At 30.0% G+C, this 18,461-nt stretch overlaps 1 protein-coding gene across 10 annotated transcripts in view; it reads left to right on the forward strand.

The window, feature by feature from the left end:
* Positions 1–18,461, forward strand: part of LOC145293856 (glycerol kinase 5-like) — a 420,415-nt gene that overhangs the window by 201,739 nt on the left and 200,215 nt on the right. The window contains exon 1 of one of the 10 annotated variants that reach the window (XM_080140565.1): positions 5,752–5,789. The exons of 8 other annotated variants lie outside the window; for them this stretch is intronic. Coding sequence is in view for 1 of the 2 variants with exons in the window: in XM_080140561.1 (XP_079996687.1) it covers positions 13,211–13,241 (31 nt within the window). In the remaining variant the exon portion in view is untranslated. Of the gene's footprint in view, positions 1–5,751; positions 5,790–13,195; positions 13,242–18,461 lie in introns of those variants that run through there. One more of the 10 variants, XM_080140561.1, reaches the window with a different exon arrangement.

Consider the following 18,461-nt stretch of genomic DNA (forward strand, 5'->3'; position numbering starts at 1 on the left):
AACTCACAGACACACAGTTCCTTTTATTTTTATATATATATATATATTGATATGATGCCCTTAAATATTCTGATTTTTCTGATTCCCAATTAATCGTCCCAACACTTATATGTATGTTAGTGTTGGGAATCAGAAAAATCGAATATTTAAGGGTATCAGAATTGGAAAAATTTGTACAGATTTTCCGATGCCAAAATGATTCTTTTGTCTTTTTTATTTGATTTTGTTTAAAGCTAAATCTTCCATTGCTGATAATAATGATAGAATAATAAATATTTATTGATTTTAAACCACCAGTGAAGCTAAAATTGATAGATCGTCCTCCATAAGAATATTTTTATGTTTAGGAAAATATTTGCACATTTAACATGTGTGTTTTTACAGTAATCAGAGAAAAAATATAACTATGTAGTTAAATATTTAGATTTATAAAGAATCGGAATCAGTAATTGTATCGGAATCGGGAATTTAGTATGGAATCAGTAATTGTATCAGAATCTGGAAAAATTTTGGAATCATCCTATCACTAATATATATAGATATATATATATGTGTGTGTGTGTAACTTCTTTTGCTGTATCATGGCTCTTCGATGACTAGAATGTTTAAAACTAAGTTTCAAACTTGAACACTTTATCAGCAGTTAAGAACTTCCAATGAACTATTAATCAGTGAAATAGAAGATGGGTTAATAATAATAATAGTAATAAGTTACTTAAAGTGAAATGTGTTTTGGCATTACTGCTGAACACAACAAACAGAATATAGACATCATTTTCATTTACTAATTTTATCAAATAAGTGATTTCATTGGATAATCATCTGTATTGATTATCCAATTAAAATGAATGAAGTTCAGGAAATGTATGTTGCTAAAAGAATTCTTGGACTGGATAGAGTATGTAATCGATGAAATTGATCAGAATTACATTTTGTTTTGTTTGTTTGTTTTTTTGTTTTTTTTTGCAAAGAATACAGAGTGGCAATTTCTGTAAATAGCTGACAAGTTAAAATGAAATAGCAATATGTCGGTTTAGTATAAAGAGAAAAAAAATGGGAGGGGGAGCAACAAAGATGGAAGTTAAAAAACTTCCGGGCAACGTTGAGTAGAACTTATTTAAAATCAGATATACCTTTTCAACCTGTATATTTAGCAATGAAAAATATTTTCGAGCTGAACACTTTATTTTTCACAGGAATAGATTGTTCTCGTTTTGCCGGCCATTTTTTTTTTCTTCTTATTTTTAATCTCGCCCCATGGCATAATCGAAAAGATTCACTTGAAAAAAAAACAAAAAAACTGGAGGTTACATCGGTCAAAACGTTATGAAAATAACAAGCAAGATTATAATAGTTGTCTGAATAATCTCAACAATGCAAAGCATCAAGCCTCGAAGCCAAAATTTTGAAACATAAGTGAAATGAAAAAAGAAAATGTCTAGATTAGTTTTAAGTGGTATAAATTTTGTGTTCATATCTGTATCTGTATACTTTTCTCTCTTTCTCATTTTTTTTTTTTTCATTGACATCCAGTTCCTCCCCTTGTTTCCATTTGCCCTGACAAGTATTTTTTTATTTGGCGGTATATTATCGCTTTGATTTATCCATTTATGCTTTTGGGCGTCTCTGACTCTTCCTTCTTGAAAAATAATTACAACCATTCTCTCTCTCTCTCTCTCTCTCTCTCTCTCTCTCTCTCTCTCTCTCTCTCTCCTCAACATCTGTCTTAGATTGAACTTCTTTCATTCCTACTTGCATTTTTTTGCTTGATTACTTTTGGTTCTGGTGGCTTTCTGCCTAACCAATTATTTCATTACACATCTCGAATATGAAATTAAGAAAGGAAAATTTTCACGGTGTAAGGAGCAAAGAAGTAGTGAAGATGAAATAGATTTGAGGTTGCATAGAATGTCATTGTTTGTCTGTTTAGAGTTTGCTGTGAAACCATAAAAGAGATCCTTTGGCATTTAGAGTGGTAAAAACAGCTAAAGAAAATAAATCTTACAACCTTTTCTTTTTTCTTTTTTTTTTGATTCAGGAGTCATTTTTTTTTTTTTTTTTTTTTTTTTTTATCCGCCTCTCCGGAGGTACAGAATTGACAATTTTTGTAGGAGTTAGAGTTTTTAAAAACGGACTAAAATCAACTTTTTTCTTCAGCCAACTTCTCACCTTTTATGTCGTTGTAGGAAAAATCTCATTTCATTTTTTTTATATAATTGTTCACCAGTGATCATTGTCAAAGGCCACTCAAGGTAAAAGATTAATGAGATGGAATGATTTTTAATGTAAATATGAAGAACTTTTTGAGATTGAGAAAAGATTGATGGGACAGATTAAACTCAAATTACTAGTGAGGAAGGTTCACACAAGAATCTGCTGCTATTGCAGAGAAGCAGACTCATGGTAATGTTTTGAAAGAGGGGAAACCGTTGTAAAGGAAGCTCTGTTAAATTCTGCCTGACACTAAGCACACAAAAGGAAAAAAGTATTTCTTGTTTTGTCTTTTTGTGGTAGCAAGCCAAGTTCTTGCTGTGAATGCATTAAAGGATGAACCAGAGACTGGAGCCCAGTCGAACATTTTCAATGGAAAGGACGATGCAATAAAGAGAAACTAGAAATGTCTCTTTTGTGAGAAAAAGTCTAAGAAATAAGAGTTCATCCTTCATTAAATTTTTTAGTTGATTTTTAACTCTTGCCTAGGCAACGAACAGTTTGACCAGTGCCTACCCATTTTTTTTTTTTTTTTTTTCATAATGTTGAAATAGCTATGTGTGGATTAGTATAGAAAACTGGACTGTCAATTAGTCTTGGAGAATAAAAGCATTGTAACTACACTGATCTTAACTGAACTTTAAGGAGAATAGCTTATCCAGGGATCGAACTCTACTCACAGTAAAAGATAGTATTTGTTTTCATGTGTTCTCACATCACTGATTGTTTAAGTAATTTTGCATATGCGTACAACACTTCCTTCCACTGTGGTAATATTTATATTTAGTCTTCGAAGTAATCGCCATCAGTATCTAGCACCTTCTTCCAACATATATCCAACTGTTCATTCCCCTTGCAGTGCTGGGTTGGATGCAAAAAAGGCCTTGGCACAAGTCTACTTCATTGGTAAAGCATTTCCTACAATGATGATTATCCTGGGAGTGGAAGACAAGGTAATCAGATGGCATAAAGTCAGGTGAATAAGGTGGATGGTACCCATGTTGCTGTATGATATCTCTGACCACTCGCACAACATGTGGTCTGGTATTTTTATTATTGGAATCCTTTTGAGATAAGCAGTTTATTTATATATTTATTTATTTGCTGATTATTATACTCATGAGGATAATAGTCCGCAAATAAATAAATGTGGCCTGGTGTTATCATGAAGAAAAAGCACACCTTTGTGATTCACCAGTGCCGGCTCCTTTTGGCGCAATGCCTGTTACACATGTTTAAATCGCTGCCAGTATAGGTCTCCAGTGACTGTTTTGTCTGTTGGTAGCAGTTCATAATGAACCACTTGACGACCTCTAAGCCAAACATAAATCATAATCTTGTGTGGGTGCACAGGTGATCTTGTGGTGTGAGAGACAGCATCCTGAGGAAAAATCATATTTACAGCTGTGGAGATCATTTTGTTTTTTATTCAAGCTGGGTAATGTGATTGAATGTATATGATGTTTAGAAACCTGAAACATTTCATGATTCTCGAATATTTGTGTAAATTTATTATGAATGAAATGCATTTATTGATTTTGATTGACTAAGACTTATTTTATACTTTTGATATGTCCCACGAAAGGAATATACAGTTGTGCCCGATATTATTCATACCCCCTCTTGAAAATTGAGTTTATTAGGTGTAACTTTGTAAGAATTTATTGTTTACGTCCATATTGATACATATTCTTAATAAACCTCTTCTGATCATTTTCGTCATTTTAAAATCTCGGGATACTTGTAATAAAAGAAATATACAGCTATTTATAAAATCTGCAATGTTCAAAAATAATCATACCCCCTTATTTTTTCAGTATTAATCGAGTTTCTGACTGTTTGTTTCTTGTTTGATTCTTATTTTGAAGGCTTTTATACAACCTTTGATTAATTTCATTTCGTTTTTTGCACTTTTCAGAAATTAAAATGATATCAACTGAAAACCAAAAAAAGAATAAAAATTATTAGAATGGGGGAGAAAAAAGAGCTTAGTAATGATCTTAGGACTAAAATTTTGAATTCACATAAGGATGGTTTAGGTTACAAGTCAATTTCCAAGAAATTTGAGGTCCCTACAGCAACAGTACAGAGCATCATCAAAAAATTCCAGAGCCACCACACAACAAACAACTTGATTGGTAGAGGAAGGAAAAGGAAACTGTCTGCTAGAGCCACCAGGAATATTGTAAGAAGTGTTAATGCAAATCCAACCACCACTAATAAGGACATTTTAGAAAATCTGGAGTCTTCTGGCATAAAAATATCAAGGCAAACATTGCAAAGGACTCTGCATGAAAATGGTCTGAATGGAAGAAGACCAAGAAGGACTCCATTGCACACCGGAAAACGCCTTGCAGCACGTCTAAAGTTTGCTAGGACCCATGTGAATTCTCCAGAGTCCGTTTTCTCAAGTATTTTGTGGACTGACGAAACAAAAATTGAATTGTTTGGCCATATGGATGCTTCTTACGTTTGGAGGAAGAAAGGAGAAGCTTACAACCCAAAGAACACCATACCCACGGTGAAACATGGTGGTGGTAGCCTAATGTTTTGGGGCTCCTTTTCGGCTAGTGGTCCAGGTAGTTTGGTCAAGATAGATGGAACCATGAAGAAGGAGCGATATTTAGAGATACTCCAGAAAAACATTAGACAGGATGCGGAGAAGCTCCATTTAGGACCAAACTGGGTCCTTCAACAGGATAATGATCCAAAACATACTGCCAAAATAGTCAAGAAATGGTTTGAGGATAATCACATTAATGTTTTGGAATGGCCTAGCCAGAGTCCCGACCTGAACCCTATCGAAAACCTCTGGCACATATTGAAAACTGAGGTTAAAAAGCGGAAACCTAGAAATTTGAGGGATTTGGAGAACTACTGCATTGAAGAATGGTCAAAAATCAGTGTTGATGCTTGTAAAAATCTTGTTGATAAATATCCAAAACGGTTACAGGCAGTTATTAAGAATAAAGGGCATGCTATTGACTATTAGTAAGAGAGGTATGAATAATTTTGAACTAGTGTCATTATTGTTTTTCTTAGTATAATGTTTCAAACTTGCATAATTTATTTATTTGTTGAGTTTAAATTAAATGCTTATGCTTGATTTATTGTTTGAAATCCCTTTAATATTGTCTATCTTCTGGTTTGAGCAATATTCTTATAGAAATCTCAAAGATCCGAGGGGTATGAATAATATCGGGCACAAGTGTATATTCGTTTGAAGTAGCTAAAGTGGGTTTTGCTACAGTTTTGGGTAATAACTTGGTGAGTCACTTTATTGAGTGGATGTTTGTGGTTGGAGCTGGTATTCCTTAGAGTGAGGCTTGTGTTGTACCTTTTGATGTTTCTCATAGGTGTCTCTCTCATTCGATATTTATGGCTTAACTAGCCAATCATATTCTAGTAAGGAGGAAGAACCCGGATGTAGTTACATTCATTACATCAACTTTTTATTTTGAACTTTCAATATTTAGCTTGCAAATAAAAATTAAATGTATTTCACAATTATTAAACAATTAATTGCATTTTTTTTTTTTTTTTCAGGTAAGTAATTGAACATAGCTGAATTAAAGCTGGTAAGATAACATTTAAAATATATATTTTGACATTATTTATTTTTTGAAATTTTTATTTATATTTTTTCTTTTTTTTCTTCATTGATGCATTATATGGCATATACTTTTGAAATGGTTTGAAAGAATTTTTACCTTTCACAAATATCAAAATACAAGGAGGAAATTAACAGATGAAGTTTTGATCATTTGTAAATTTTTCTTTACGCTGACGAATAAAATTTTTTTTTTTTTTCTTCTAAGAATGAGTTTCCTCATTGAGGGCAAAAATAGAAACTATAGATCAGTGGTTCCCAAGCTTTTTTACATGGCAGCACATCATTGAGCTATTTAATTTTCGTGACTCACCTATCACAAAAAAAAAATATTTAACAATCCTTATTAATATTTATTCTTATGGAAAATTCAAAATATTCAAAAATTTAAACAAACGATTTATTATATATTTTACTCTTTAAATTTTTCTTTTTATTCGTGCATCAATGTAATGTTAATAATAATATGTGAGTTCGTGTTTATTAATACAAACAACTCCGGTTATAACGATATGAAAGCTGTTTTCTACATATAACAGCTTGTAACTTCTACTTATAAACTATTCATGGCTCACATGTAATCATTTCATGGCACATCAACGTGCACAGCATGGTTGGGAAACACTGGTATATCTATACGGGGCTTTTTTTAAACCTAAAAAAATTTCATCCATTGAGTCGTTATTCAAATTCATAACCTTTTTTTGCGGTTCAACCATATTTGGTACAACTAACCTTCGATCTATGTCTGGTTTGTCCACCAAGTAGAGGAAACTGAACTGTCAACTAGTCTACAAGAAGAAAAACTTTGTACGTCATTGGTGAACTTTGAAGCACAATTAATTTCAGTAGATTTTCAGTTTATTAAGGTGTTGTGAAAGATAGCATTAGTGTTCACATCACTGGTTGATTTGTATGCATTTGCATATGTGTGGCATATGTATCTATTAACACATGCATATAGCTTCGAATCTTTCAATATGGAGTCTGACAAAAAATATTACAGTCCACTTTTTCGCATTGATATCAAGAGGAAGTAGGAGATATTATTTCCCTACAAAATAGCACTCATTGCTACTATCAAACACAAGAAACCTTTTTTTTTTTTTCAAATTAATGCCAATTTACTCTTTGCATTCAATAAAATTACTAATATTAATCTATGTATTAATTTACTTGTCCATACGTCCAGTGTCACAAAAACTATTATAGTTGGAAACATTAATTAATGAGAAACGAATTATCTCTCTTTATACTCTCTCTCTTTATCAATTAAAAATCATTAAAACCATTTCCTCTCCAAAATTAAAAAAAAAATCGCATGGCTGTTTGGTTACAGTTTCAAATTGGCTATTTCATTTTATAATCAAAAAAGTCATGTTGAAAAAAAGACTGTAAGTTTTTTATTATAGTTTCTTTTTAAAATTTAAAAACAATATGCAAGTGAATTGAAATCTGTTCCTTTATAATTTGTATAAAAAAATATTCAGAAAAAAACAAAACAAAACACTGAAAAAAATCTATTTTTTTTTAAATCAATTCTTTTTAGTTTTAAAAAGTTAAAAAAAGAATTTGCTAAAATATTGTTTTAAATTCGTCATTATTTGTTTTATTTTATTTTTTGTTAATTTTATTTGTTTTAAAAATTTTCAACTACCTGCTAGTTAAAAAATATAATAATTCTAAAATGGTAAAAAAATTAATACAAAAAGATGGTGTTAATTTTTTTATGTGGTTTAACATCATTGGTTGGGTTATGCAAATTTGCATATGTGTGGCATATATGCATTGACACGTACATGCCATTTTTTATTTTGTCAAGCTGGTGCCTGACTTAATGTATATGCTGCATATGGACTCTTATTTCCACTAGGTACAAGTTTCAATTCTTCATTGCTACCGCCACCACACATCTCACTTTGTCTCCTACAAATATATCACTGGCAGAGTGTTGTCATTATATTTCTCAAGCTGCAACCTGACCTTAAATAATAGCTCGATTCAGTGCGTAAAAAAAAAAAAACAAGTCTCAAGTCTGTTTGGAAAGAGAGGGTTAAGTATGGAATGGGTTTGCAACCTCCAACCACACACACATACTGTATGATAGCAAAAAAAGTTTTATTCTACCATGGGATCCATTTCCTCGGTGTTTCACCATATGCAGGCAAGACACCAGAGGAAATAAATTAATTTGTTGGATTAATCTGTCAATTACAATTTACATGTTAATCAAGAAGTTAGTTTACAATTGAAGTAAAAACAAAAATAAATATAAAAGAAAAATGAAACATTGTCTTATTCCATTGTGATAAGCAACCAAGTGTTCTGTACTTTGAAATCTAATGGAGGATGATCTTCTCCGTTCATTACAACTCATTTTTAGTCTCTCTACTCTATCATTATTTCGATGAAGGTGTTCAACTAAGTTCCTGTTATATCTCTGTAAGATTCACAGTGAAAACTCATTTTGCTACCGGAAAAAAAAGAACAAACAGAAAAAAAAAAAACTTTCTTCCTCTGAGTGCCTAACACTTTCACAAGAGTAAAGTCATCTAAGACACATGGGCAGTTGATAGACTTTAAATTGAGTACAGATTAACATTTCTGTTTTATCATCAAGACCTGGCACACATCTATGTTTTTATATCAACAGAAATAGATTTTGATGGATAAATATTTAATCCGGATCTACATTTTATTTTTCCATATTGATATAAAGAGGAAGTAGGATGTATTCTTCTCCAAAAAAAAGTACTCTCACTTATACTATTATATATTTATCTTTTGTAAATGAATGCCATATTACTCTCTACAATGAATGGGAATACTATTACCAGTTAAAAAAAAAAAAAAAAAAATAATAATTCTAAAATATTAATAAAAATTATTAATATCAGTAGACATATAAAATTCTGCTAAATATTTCATCCAATAGTTCCAAAAATATGCTGCCTTAATTCCTTTTATTTATTTTACCTTTATTTTTGAATTCATCTAATTCCATTTTAAAATGTTCTATTGCTGTTCTTTATCTGATCTGGCAACTTGTTTTCAAATATATTCAACTATTAATGTTGTATCCTTGAATATGGTTAAATATACAAGGTTGTTATTTGAGTAGAAAAGCTAACCAACACAATAGTATAATAAAGAAAGAATGGTTTATTGTAAAAGAGTACAGTAATAGATAGACAGGCATTATGAGGAAGAAATTACTAATCTTCAAACTTAGTCGCATTATGCAGTGCTCAATAGTGATGGGATAATTCCAATATTTTACCAGATTCCAATGAAATTACCAATTTTGGTCCAAATTCCTGATTCCGACACAATTACCGATTATTTTTAAATTTCTAAATATGTAGTTGTTTATTTGGGTTTTTTTGGGGGGGGGGGTCGGACTGCTGTAAAAACCCATGTAATATGTGGATATATTTTTGCAAGCGTAAAAATACATATACGAAATACATTTTAGTTTTACTGATAGTTTCAAATCAATAAATATCATTTCATCATTAATACGAGCCATGGAAAATCAAGTTCTAAACAATAACAAACATATAAAAACAATTACTAAGAGTCATTTCTTTTCTTTGTCATCAGAAAATAGGCACAAATTTTTCCGATTCTGATACCTCCAAAAAGTTGCAATTTTTAAAAATTCTGGATTCTGATTAATCATCTCAACATTGCTCATTATATAAAATTCTGTATAAGTAATTCCACACAGGAAAATAAGAGTGTAGTACATTCTATTATAACAGTTAGCAAAGTAGATCAAATTAGTTAATAGATATACTTTTTTGAAATTTGTCTTTAGAATAAATTTCTACATGAAGGAGAAAATTGAAACAGTCTTCATCGTGACTCATCTGTAATCCCTTGTATTAAATTCGCAAGTAACTTTAGATATCACTTCTCCACAGGCCAACAAATTATAAACACTGATAGCAAAGCTGCAATTACTTTAATCTTATATGGCCGAAGACTCCCGACTCACCTTCTTTGCTAAATATGACTAAGAACCCGTTTTGTTTATTTTTATCTTTACTTTCTGGGTTTTTTTTTTTTTTTTTTCCAAAGAATTCTTCTTCTGGGGGAAAAAAAAGCCTGACCTCACATCTGCTTAATATATTTCTCTTTCTAGTATTTTACGTCTTCTACATTTTCTGGGTTTTTCTTTCTTTCTTTTTTTTTTTTTTTTTAATCCTAATGAAAGAAACAGTAAGGCAACAAGGGGAAGAGCCCAATGGTTGACTATGCAATTACCAATTATTGACTGACAAATGTTCATCGCTAGGAGAGAGGGATGGTATAATTAGGAATATAGAGAAAAGGAAAGGTAAGTAGACTTGGATGCAGAGACATCTTGAAGATGTGGAGGATATTTATATCAGTTAAATATGTTGAAGAGAATGACTGTAATTGGAAAGAGAAGGGGTAGGGAGCAAGGAGCAGGGATAAGGAATCTAGTTTAAATATTATTTCGATTTGAGGAGAGGGTTAGGCTTAGTTTGGATAATTACATTTAAGAGAAAAGATTGCAATTTTAAATGGTTTTCTGATGGAAATAAGAGAAGGGTCAGTTTGTGTATTCTTGATGAGATATAGAACAATGAAGGTTTCTTTCTAAAATAAACCATTTGTGAAGAGCAGACAATTCAAATATTTTGGAAGGAGAAAAATAAAAAGCTATTTCCTGGAACTGAAATTGGATTTTTTTTTTTTTTTTTTCATTAGATTTCTTCACACATTTTTGATAAAATGCTTCGTTCATTCACCCATCTGTGATGATTAAGTTTCAAATAACATTTTAATTGTTACACATGTTTCTTACTACTATTTAGGTGTAGATTTTTTAAAATAGATATGCACCATGTACCGACATACTTACACTGTTTGTCAATAAATGGTGTGTGTCTATTTATGAAGAGAGAATTGCAAACCAAAGTGATTAAAAATAAAAAGAAGACAAAAAAATGAACTAGAAAAAAATCTAGAGATTTGATTGCAACAGGAAGAAACTGGAAAGGCACTCTAGATCTGGCTTCAGATCGAAAACGATGGCTGCTTCATATGTGGTAAGTTAAAGTTTAATGTATTGCCCCAAGACATGTCAGCCTGGAACAAGATCTTACTAAAAAGACAATAACACCTTTTTATGGTTCACAGGTTTATCCATATCTTTGGAAAAAGAAAGAAATAAACTGTTTATAGAAGACTTGGTTCATTGGTCCATCAGGATAACTCTTGAAACAGCATTTTTCATGTGCGTCCACGTATGTTTATTAGAAGCTCTGTCTGTCTATTGGTTTATGATGCTTCTACACTATTAGAATGAAATTTCAGAAATTGTAATACTGAATTTCACATGAAAACAATTGTATCTACGTATTCCTCATATTTTTAAGATAGTTATATCCAAAAATTACGAAAATCGATGAGGTAAAAAATTATTTATTAAAGAAAATAAAAATAAAATTTGGTGAAAATGATCGTAAGACACAGGAGAGTTCAAAAAGGTGGTAATTTTCCATTTCGATTTAAACAAGATGGTCGAAATACTTTACATGTTAACACAAAGTTTTTTGGGGTTTTTTTTACATAATTCAGTAATATTCAGATAATTTTGACTGCATAATTTAGAAGCTACCATTGTAATTTATTAGAATCAACCAAAAAAATCAGTTGAAACCATTGTTTTTTTATCTGAAAACTCCATTTATCGACTACAAAATCTCATTCCAATAGTGTAGAAGCGCAAAATATTTTCCCCCAGTTTTTGTGGACATTTTCATCAAAACATGATGCAAAAAAAAAGAATAAAAATAATCGAGCAATGCATAAAAAAATACAAAAATGTCATTAAATTTATTTTTTTCTTTTTTAAAGAATGATTGCTGTCTAAAAATGCATGTACATACACACATACACAAGCTTTTACATTATGGGCCTGCCACAGATTATTATGATATTGTCTGCATCAAGAACTATATAATATATAAATAACATGGTTGGACATTTTAACTCTGTTTATATAAATTCTGATTATATTTAAAACCGAACCAAAACTTTAATTAAACGAATCTGGATTTTGCTACAAAAACTATCAATTTCAATGAAAGAGGAATCTCTTGATTTTTGTCATTAATAAGTGATTCTGGTCTGTCCTTTTAATGGATCGTTGCAGCATGTTAAGAACAATAAAATTTGATTTGATTTAATTTCTTCTGAAAAATACTCTAACCAAGTCAGAATTATTTTCATATGGACATTTACAGATGAAAACAAGATTCATTTAGAAAATGAATATGGAAATATCTTATATCTTAAGGGCAAAAGTTATTTCCCTTTATCTCAAAAATATTTTAAGAGTTACATCCTTTGCAGTTATTTTGTAAGGCCAGATTTTAATGGATGTGTGTCACGCTCTGGCTTCAACTAATGTTTTCATTAGAAAAGTAAATTCTTCTTTCGGTTGTAAATGTTATTCTTCATCTATCCTTAATATTTTTCATTGAAATTCATTCATTCACATCAGAGACCATCTTTAAAAAAGATGGACGTAACTCTCTATTTGCCAATAGAGAGTTAATTCCTTTTGTTTGTAACAAAAAATAAATATTTTGAAAAAAAAAAAATGCATAGTTTAAAAAAAAACAAAAACAAATTATAAGTAAAACATTACTGAGCAATATCGAGCTAGGTAAGCTATTTTTATTTTATTTTATCAAGCTGTGTTGTATTTTTTTTCTTTATTGGTAACCTGGTTATATCACAAATATAAAACTTACTCTATACTTCACCCCCCCCCCCAAAAAAAATAAAGAGAATAATAAATGTAGTACATCTTTTTGACAGTTGTAATTTTGTATCTTTTCTTCTGTGTTCTAGGAAGCATAGAGGGCAATGAAAATTACCCAAAGGTCTAGTTGCAAAATTCTCTTCCTGAAACAGAATATCTCAGAAAGAAATGACAAGGCCATTTCCTGATGCGGTACTTAACTTTTAAAAATATTTGACAGGTTTGGTTCTATGTTAATTGTCGGACATGTTAATTGGCTGACGAGTCTCCCTTTCAAGTGAATCTGACTTTTTTGTTTACATATTGTGTAACGTGACCAATGCCCTGGCTGACATTTGACAATAGGGGTCAGTAAATATTGATAGCATAAAAGTTTAAAGAATAAAAATACGTATTATGTGATCGTATATTATTTTGGTCTATTTGGCAGTTTAGAGAGTGCGTGTGTATGTAGGGCTGGTGGTAGACGAGTTGAACAATAGGAAATTGGAGACTTTAATGCTTAGATTGGTTTGCATGAGTAAGTTATATAAAATATAACTGCTTATAAATCAATTTCTTTGGTTCCATGCATCCAACGGAAAATGAAATGCAAAGCAGAAAACATTAGCAAAGGTACGTAACTATGGAATCAATTTGTATGTGCATATATATATATATATATATATATATATATATATATATATATATAATAGTGTGTGTGTATTTATATATATAATGTATGTATGTATATATATATATATAATGTATGTATATATATATATAATAGTGTGTGTGTATTTATATATATAATATAATGTATGTATGTATATATATATATATATATAATAGTGTGTGTGTATTTATATATATAATATAATGTATGTATATATATATATATATAATAGTGTGTGTGTATTTATATATATAATATAATGTATGTATGTATATATATAATAGTGTGTGTGTATTTATATATATATATATATATATAATATAATGTATGTATGTGTGTGTGTATATATATATATATATATATATAATAGTGTGTGTGTATTTATATATATAATATAATGTATGTATGTGTATATATATATATATATAATATAATGTATGCATGTATGTATATATATATATATAATAGTGTGTGTGTATTTATATATATAATATAATGTATGTATGTGTATATATATATATATATAATAGTGTGTATGTATTTATATATATAATGTATGCATGTGTATGTATGTGTATATATATATATAATAGTGTGTCTGTATTTATATATATATAATGTATGTATGTGTATATATATATATATAATAGTGTGTGTATATATATAATGTATATATATATATATAATGTATATATATATATATATATATATAATGTATATATATATATATATATATATATATATATAATGTATATATATATATATATATAATGTATATATATATATATATATATATATAATGTATATATATATATATATATATATATAATGTATATATATATATATATATATAATGTGTGTATATCTATAATATAAAGCTGAACGTCTGTGTGTCTGGTCACGAATAGGCTCCTATATGGTTGACTATTTTAAAAAACTGATTACATATAATGATAGAAGATGTATCAAGGATCAGGAATGAGTATGTTTGATCTGGCAGAACGGTGGTTCATAAAAATTGTGGGGCCTGTGTTCGCGCCTGGCCCCCAAAGTATGGAAATAAAAAATGAAAAAAACAACGTTTACAAGTGTTTTTGATATAGATGTATATAAGAATACTTTGATAAGTATGTTTCAACTTAAATAGGGATGGTATAATAAAATTGTAGGATCTGCATTCGCACCTGTACTCCATGAAAATATGGCACAAACTTTAACAACAACTTTTCATATCTATTTGCGTAAGTATACTTTGATAATTATGTTTCAGTTTGAAGAAATTTGGTATAATAAAATTATTGGGTGTTCGTTCGCACCTGACCTCCATAGAATGTAAATATGTCACAAAGTTTAATAAGGTTTTTTAAAAGGGGTGAGAGTCCACAATAACACCTTAACTTTAATCTTAATTCACGTTAGCTTTTATTAATTTTTTTGAGTTGAATCATATTGTGTCGAATAAATTCATCTCATAAATTCACGTTCTTATTAAAGTGAAAGCCCCCCCAAAAAGTCGGAACTTTAGACAATTCTCGACACAAATTTTGCATAACTCTGTTTTTTTCCTTCTCCACTTGCCCGTGGCACTCTTTCGAAAATAAATAAATAGATAAATAATAAAAAATAAGAACGTTACTTGTTATCGTGTCAAAAGAAGGAAAAAATTCTGCTCACATGATTACGTGTCTTTTTTAAAAACATTTACATAACCTTTTTATTTTTATTTATACATCTGTTTAAACCTTTTTTTTGTCAGTGTACTAGAAGGAATTCAGTTGATTACAACCCTTTCTGTGTGTTCTTTACATTATAATAGTACAACCCTGAATCCGACGGTGCAATACTACACCATTCAATACCGTAAAACTGAAACGAAGCTGTTCTGCTTGAAAAGGGCGCCATTTTCTTCTTATTTATATTTATATCGATTCTTTGCTTTAAAAAACTAAAGTAATTACGTGTTTACTTTTTTAATATCCCATTTTGCTGTTTCGGATTATTTTACTAAAGTAAGTAAAGCTTCATTATTTTTCAAAACTGTTTTTGTTTCTTTGTTTTTCGATATTTCGTCGATATTATTTAGTAAGAGCGTTTAACAGAAAAGCCAACAAATGACTACCCGAAAACATAAATATACAAGAAATAAATGTTCCCATAGTCAATAAAAGTTCAGTTCATGTTTTTTTTTGTTTTGAAATAGTTTTTAATGCTCTTTACTTTAAATAATTTCAGCGAACCGAAATTAAAACGAAATTTGAGGCGATAACTACTTAAATGAATTTTTATATAAACTACACATGCCATAATAATAAAATTGTTCCCTTCCGTGTTTTCTTTTTTTTTTTTTTTTTTTTTTAAATTTTCAAAAAACTCAAAACATCACCAAAAAACATTGTCAAAACAAAATTATTACATCAAAAGCCATCCGATGAATAAAAAAAACTGTCATAGAAAAGTGTTTTGTACATAACCTAATTCTAATCCATTTTTTATCTATGCATTTCTTTCCTTTTGCTTAGTGCTTTTAAATAACCCATAACAATAAAGCCAGGGGTTACATTCATTTATATATATATATATATATATATATATATATATATATTATATATTAGTGGCCTGATAAAGCCACAGGGGAGACAACTGAAGCTGCCAGGACACTATATATATATATATATATAAATGTAGGCAAATTTGGGCATATTTTATTGGTTTGAAAATATAGATTCTTTTTTACGAATTGTCTTAAATTTTAACCATAGAATACTATTATAATCTTTAAAAATTTTTAATTTTCATATAGTTTCGTTCAATAGAACCAAAGATATGAGCATTTCAATATTCAATTTGGCTACGAGTATATATATATATATTTATATATATATAATATAAAGCTGTGTGTGTGTGTATAGGTGTGTCTGGTCACGAATAGGCTCCTATATGGTTGACTATTTTAAAAAACTGATTATATATAATGATAGAAGATGTATATCGAGACATAGGAATGGGTATGTTTGATCTGGCAGAACGGTGGTTCATTAAAATTTTGGGGTCTGCGTTCGCGCCTGGTCCACAAAGTATGGAAATAAGAAAAAATTATAAAATTAAAAAAAAAACGTTTACAAGTGTTTTTGATATAGATGTATATAAGAATACTTTGATAAGTATGTTTTAACTTAAATAGGGATGGTATAATAAAATTGTGGGGTCTGCGTTCGCGCCTGGCCTCCATAGAATGGAAATAGGCACAAACTTTGATAAAGACTTTTCATATCTATCTGCGTAAGTATACTTTGATAATTATGTTTCAGTTTGAAGAAATCTGGTATAATAAAATTATGGGGTGTTCGTTCACACCTGACCTCCATAGAATGTAAATATGTCACAAAGTTTAACAAGATTTTTAATATAGATCCACAGAATATTGTGATAAGTGTTTCAGTGTGAGCAGGTATGGTATAATAAATTATGGGGTTTATCTATTTTATTTTTACTTTCATCATATTTTGCTTTGGTTTTGATATCCCCAAATTCAAAGCTATCCCTTTACAACCCTTCCTTTTCATAACCTATCATACTTTCATAAATCAGAGTACATTTTCTGTAGGCTGTTTTTGAACCCAGTCAATGACTGGTACTTTTGCTAGTATATATATATATATATATATATATATATATATATATATATATACCGCCTTTTTTTTTTTTTTTTTTTTTTGGTAATTTTATAAGTTCGAAATCTCAGCAACTATTGATCAGAATTTAACAAATGAAGGCTCGTTGGAAAAGCAATGACCTGAATTTTGTAGTGGGCTATGTGATATTTGCCCTTAAGGTCGCGCATTAAGGGGATCATCCATCATTCAGGGCCTATTTTTGGCACTTTTTTACAGCCATAAAATGTTTCAATCATAGTCATTTGTTGTCTTAGTTTTGCATATGAATTACAAAATATCTGATATTTCCCCAAAACCTCTGGCCTTGATGAAGGACAGACTAAAACTTGCTGCTATGGTTTCAAATGATCTAAAATAACAGAGAGGGGAGACTTGATTTCAAATATTTCTCATATATTATATCTCCCCTCTTTGGTTTTCTCTTTAGTAGATGCATCATCCAAGATGTGATACAATGCTCCATGCATGGACCAATGATGACTTTGTAGAGATACATGATAGTTTCAGGTGTGAATAATTTTCTAGCATGGTAGATGGAATCCTCCTTCTTTGCGGCAGCCTTTGCAATATCCTTAATGCATTTGTTCCAGTTCATGTTGCCTGTGAATATTAAGCCAAGGAGAAAAATCTTAAAACTATGTCTTTCTAGCTTAATCGTTTCCTCCCAACTGATGCAAGATGGCAACTGCTACTCACACATCATTTTTTGCCGTATTTCTATCAATTCATATTCTTGTGTTTTCCATGCAGAATCAACTCTGTAACTTATATTTATGATCCTTATTTAGAACACATCCTCTTTACAACATGAGCCAGATAGAAACATATTCTAACCAACATTTATGTTAGGTAGCATCTGTAACATTTGGACATACGTTGGAGTTTTGGTCAAAAGGCGTACAAAAGAACAAGAGATCACTTCGAATCGCATTTTGGTTTGTACAACGACATTTATCTCTTCATCGTTACAGTTGTGACGTCACGCACTTGATGTCGAACGTTCTCCACGTTGCTCCCAAGATTTCGAACATTATCTCGGCCCTCACGAGATCTTTGTCTTTCTTTTTTTATAGTCTTTCTCCCCCACTTCCATCGGTGACGTTATTCTCATATATATCCGCGCTATGTTATACATGTCCACCAATATTTAATACTAATTCTAACTTCACTGTAAATTCAAAAACTTTTTATTAAACTCAATTATTATCAAATTTCCTTCCACCATAATATAAAACTTATTTTTATTTGGAATATTGCACTTTTTTACTAATACATCTGGTAGGATTTTGCTTTGGCAAAATATTTCATTTTATCTACTCCTTAATGGTATCAAGATTAAAAAACAACAACACTTGTTTCTTTTCTGATATTGTTCAGCACAAATATTTTTTTTATATTATTAACAGATTTATGTCAGAGGAAAGCAGCAAGTAGGAGTAGTGACAGTGTAATTGTGTCAGCTACTCAACTAACAGGGTCCTGCTGGAAATATAGGAGGGATTAACA

The sequence above is a fragment of the Euprymna scolopes genome, chromosome 15 (assembly GCF_053919585.1).
Source record: "Euprymna scolopes isolate OS-2025 chromosome 15, ASM5391958v1, whole genome shotgun sequence".
NCBI classification, from domain to species: domain Eukaryota; kingdom Metazoa; phylum Mollusca; class Cephalopoda; order Sepiida; family Sepiolidae; genus Euprymna; species Euprymna scolopes.